Here is a 4,066-nt window from a genome sequence, read left to right as displayed (position 1 = left end):
TGGAGGGGGTGGGTTGAGGGGGGGTGGGCAACTGCAGGCTCAGCTCCCGCCACCCAAATTTACACTCCTTTCCCAAAGTGTCCAGCCCCCAATCCCTCCCTCTAGCCCTTGAGCTACATAGTGTGCCCCTTCCCTCCCTTCTGCTCTCTTGAATTTAACTTCCAGCTACTTGCCCACATGTTCTAACCCAGGGTCCACCTACATTTGTTCTTCCCACTTTGGTCTAGACCTTTACCCTGGAGTTGAACTTCCACCTTTCCCTTTGTGGTCTAGCCTTCGCTCCTCACACTGTGACTTACTCTGATCGCTGGCTTCTTCACTCTCTCTCTTGCTGCAGTCTAACCCCAGGTTTTTCTTGTGAACTCACCACTGTCCCACCACTCAGGGTCTAACCTTCTCCCCGCACATGCAGGTCTGTTCCTGTTCCTTTACTGTGATCTGTTCCCTTCCGGCATCCCCTTGACCTGGCCTCTGTCCCTCCAACTACAGTCGACCTTCTGTTGCTTAACTTGGTCCTTACTCTCACTCTCCCCTGTGATTTACTCCCTGACACTCCCACTATGGCTTAACCTGAGACTTCTCTGCTCTCTTCTAACCTTTGTCTGTCTTATTGATGTCTAACCCCAGACTTTTTAAACTGTAGTGTAACATCTGCTCCTCCTTCTGGCGTCTGACCTCAGTCATTTCTCTTGTGGTCCAACCTCTACCCCTCCCTCTCTAGCACAACATCAAGTCTTTCCCCTGAGGTCTAACCTGCATTCCTCTCACTGAAGGGGGCAGGGGTTTGAGAGGAACCAGGAACTTGTCCCCACAGACCTACCCCACCCCCCCTTCGTGTTTCTTCTCCAGAGACCAAGGACAGGCCACAGCAGGAAGAGTACAGTGTGCTTGTGGCCAGCATGTTGGAGCCAGCAGTGGTGTATCGGTGAGCGGGCCTGGGGCATGTGGGTGCAGTCTAACCTCATGTCTTTGCACTGTGATCTGACCTTGTCATTCTCAGCAGAAAGTCCCTTTGGGTGAAGTTAGTCAGGGCTGGACTGGTAAAAATGTATGTGACCCTGGGAGGGCACTGCAAGTATTTAAGTCTAGATGTTGTGGGGAATATGTTGAGGCGTTCGGATGAGAACCGAGGTATCCACACCATGGAGGGGGTAGACTAGGTGTGCTAGCAAATATTTAACCACTGGCTCTATGTGGGGAAAAGCCCACATTTGTAGTGTTTGCCAATTTCTATAGTGTAAATATTCTCATCATGGTGGATTTCAAGCCACTAACATGATGCCAAAATTTCTGAAAATTTCCCAGTCAACTCTTGTGAGCAAGTACAAACCAACTCTGGCACACCACGGATGGACAGTGAAGATGTCCAAGTCAGGGCTGAGCTCTCCAAGCTCCATGTGGGTGTCCAGATCAGGGACAAGGCTGACTAACTCCCAGAAGGAACATTGTTCCCTGAAGGAACAATGTGGGTCTCCTTTTGGGAGTGAGATGATACAGCCTTCAGGGGACAGTGTCCATGTCCAGATTGGGGACTAAGGGCTAGACACCCTCAGGTGAACAATTTGAGTGACTAGGTTGACTCCTTGCTGGGACTTTGAAGATGTCTAGATTGGAGACAAGGATGTCCAGGCTTCAGGAGGAACAATGCATCTAGACCCGAGAAGGGAAGCAACGTGTGTGCCCAGCTCAGGGTCTGCTGCTAAGCTTGAGTGACTAGGTTGACTCCTTGCTGGGACTTTGAAGATGTCTAGATTGGAGACAAGGATGTCCAGGCTTCCGGAGGTACAATGCATCTAGACCCGAGAAGGGAAGCAACGTGTGTGCCCAGCTCAGGGTCTGCTGCTAAGGGTGGTGGGAACTGCAGTCTGACCTCAGCCTCCTCACTGCCTTTGGGACCCTCAGGGATCTGCTGAGCCGCGGCCTTGAGGACCAGCTTCTCCTGCCTGGCAGTGACCAATTTGATAGTGTCCTCTGTGGCCTGGTAACCGATGTGGATTTGGATGGGCGGCCAGAAGTCCTGGTGGCCACCTATGGACAGGTGGGACCTGAGGGATGGGCCACCACCCACCTGTCTCCCTCCACCACCCCAATCAACCTGTGTGACCTTGACTCTTCACTCCTCACCCCTGCAGGAACTTCTCTGTTACAAGTACTGGGGCCCAGAGCCTGGGTTCCACCTGTTGTGGCAGCGGAGTTTCTCCAGTCCCCTGCTGGCCATGGCTCATGTGGACCTGACCGGGGATGGGCTGCAGGAGCTTGCGGTGGTCTCCCTGAAGGGTGTGCACATCCTGCAGGTAACTGGGGTTCTCAGACAGGTCCCTAGAAGCAGAGCCTGAGGTGGGGGTTTCTGCACAGCTGCTTTACTGAGGGCATGTTCTGACAGGGGACCTGTCAGGGAGTGGAAGAGGCAGGACAGGGGGGGAGAGAAGCCACACAAGGGGGTGGGTCAAAGGGGAGAGACCTGTGCCTGATCCCAAGGGGCCAGTTTTCCCATGTTCAGGCAGAGACTTGTGGCTGCAGCCCACCTCCTGCAGGAGGGAATGACCTGTTTCTGGAAGGTGGTTTCTCTTGGCCAGGACAGCTCTCAGGAGAAGGGGCAGCCGTGAGCACGCACAGCAGCTTCAGGTGGTGGCACTAGCCTGGTGAAGGGGATTTAGAGGTGGCATCTATTACCCTTGGCCTCGCAGCCTACCCTCACCCTCCAGGAAGCCTTCCCAAATTCTGTCCCTCATTCCTCATACTTTGTCTAACTCTGTGGCCTAACTGTCCCTTCACTGTGGCCTAGCCTTGGATCTGTCCCACCAAGACCTAACCTCGATCCTCCCACTGTGGTCTAACCTTTGCCCTTAATGTCAGGTGGTGACTTACCCCTCCTCACTACAGCCGACAATCTCTTCTCCATCTTGACTGGCTTCACTCTGGCTATGGTCTAACTTCCAACTTGTCATTGAGTTTCTAACTTCCAAGTCACACTTCTTACCCTTCCCCTGCAGTATGACCTCTAGCCCTTCTTCTATAGCCAGTTTTCAACTTCCTGCTATAGTCTAACCTTGGACCCTTCCCACTTTGGTCTAACCTCTAAACTTTCTATTGGAGTCAAGCCCTTGAATATCCAGCCTTCTGCTGTACTGACCTCTGACCTCACAGTGGTCTGACTGCCATTACCCCTGTTATGGTCTAACATCCAATCATTTAAATGGTCCGGGGTCCAACCTTGGGCCCTCCATTGCAGTTTAAGCTCCACCTGCTCTAGTCTAACATCTGACCCTTTTTACTTTGGCCTTTACCCTTCAAGCTGGGGTATACTTTTGTTTCCTAATATCGTATTTGCTTTCTCCTTCCTTCTGGTCTGACTCTAGGATCCTTTCGGTGTGGTCTAACCTGGGTCATTTCTACTGAGGTCCAATCTTTGCTGCTTCATCTGCAGTCTTTGCTTGGACCCTTTCTTACAATCTAATCCCCCGTTAGACCTCAGGAGAAAAGATAGTTGGACCCCAGTGGAAAGGTCTGAGGTTGAATCATAGTCGAGAGGACAAAGGTTAGTCCTGAGTAAAATGGAATAAGGTTAGACTCCAGCGGAAATGCCTGAGGTTAGACCCCAGTGGAAATGACTGAAGTTAGAGCCAGTAGAGAGTCCTGAGGTTAGACCCTAGTGGAAAGCATATAGCTTAGATCCCTGTAGGAAGCACTGAGGTTAGCCTGTGGGAAGAGACTGTGCTCCAACTGTGGGAGAAAGGACTTCCCTTTTACTGTGATCTAACTGTCACGTCATCTCTCATTATGATCTATTTCAAGCCATTTCACTGTGGTGTCCTCTCTGTCCCTTCTGTTAAGGTCTAACCTCAGAACTTCCAACTAGGGTCTAACTCTGTTCCCCATGTTGGGATATATTCCTCTTTTTTCCACTTGGATTTGCTCCTTCTCTGCTCTGTTGACCTGTCCTTTTCTGCTGGGGTCTCACCTTTGTTCCTCCCACTCTGTTCTAACCTCAACCTCTCTCCAGTGGATGAACCTCACTCCCATTACAGTGTAATCTCTCTCTCATTTTTATCCATCCCTAACCCTT

General features: G+C 51.4%; 1 protein-coding gene across 3 annotated transcripts in view; it reads left to right on the top strand.

The window, feature by feature from the left end:
* Nucleotides 1-4,066, top strand: part of KPTN (kaptin (actin binding protein)) — a 16,775-nt gene that overhangs the window by 4,505 nt on the left and 8,204 nt on the right. For 2 of the 3 annotated variants that reach the window (XR_551464.1, XM_008586041.1), the window contains exons 9-11: nucleotides 850-925; nucleotides 1,903-2,038; nucleotides 2,133-2,294. The exons of the other annotated variant lie outside the window; for it this stretch is intronic. Coding sequence is in view for 1 of the 2 variants with exons in the window: in XM_008586041.1 (XP_008584263.1) it covers nucleotides 850-925; nucleotides 1,903-2,038; nucleotides 2,133-2,294 (374 nt within the window). In the remaining variant the exon portion in view is untranslated. The remainder of the gene's footprint in view (nucleotides 1-849; nucleotides 926-1,902; nucleotides 2,039-2,132; nucleotides 2,295-4,066) is intronic. 3 annotated transcript variants of the gene reach the window in all.

Source organism: Galeopterus variegatus, unplaced genomic scaffold (genome assembly GCF_000696425.1).
Source record: "Galeopterus variegatus unplaced genomic scaffold, G_variegatus-3.0.2 Scaffold3811, whole genome shotgun sequence".
In the NCBI taxonomy this organism is placed as follows: domain Eukaryota; kingdom Metazoa; phylum Chordata; class Mammalia; order Dermoptera; family Cynocephalidae; genus Galeopterus; species Galeopterus variegatus.
Note: the sequence above shows the minus strand (reverse complement) of the source record. Positions and strands in the feature narration are given on the sequence as shown.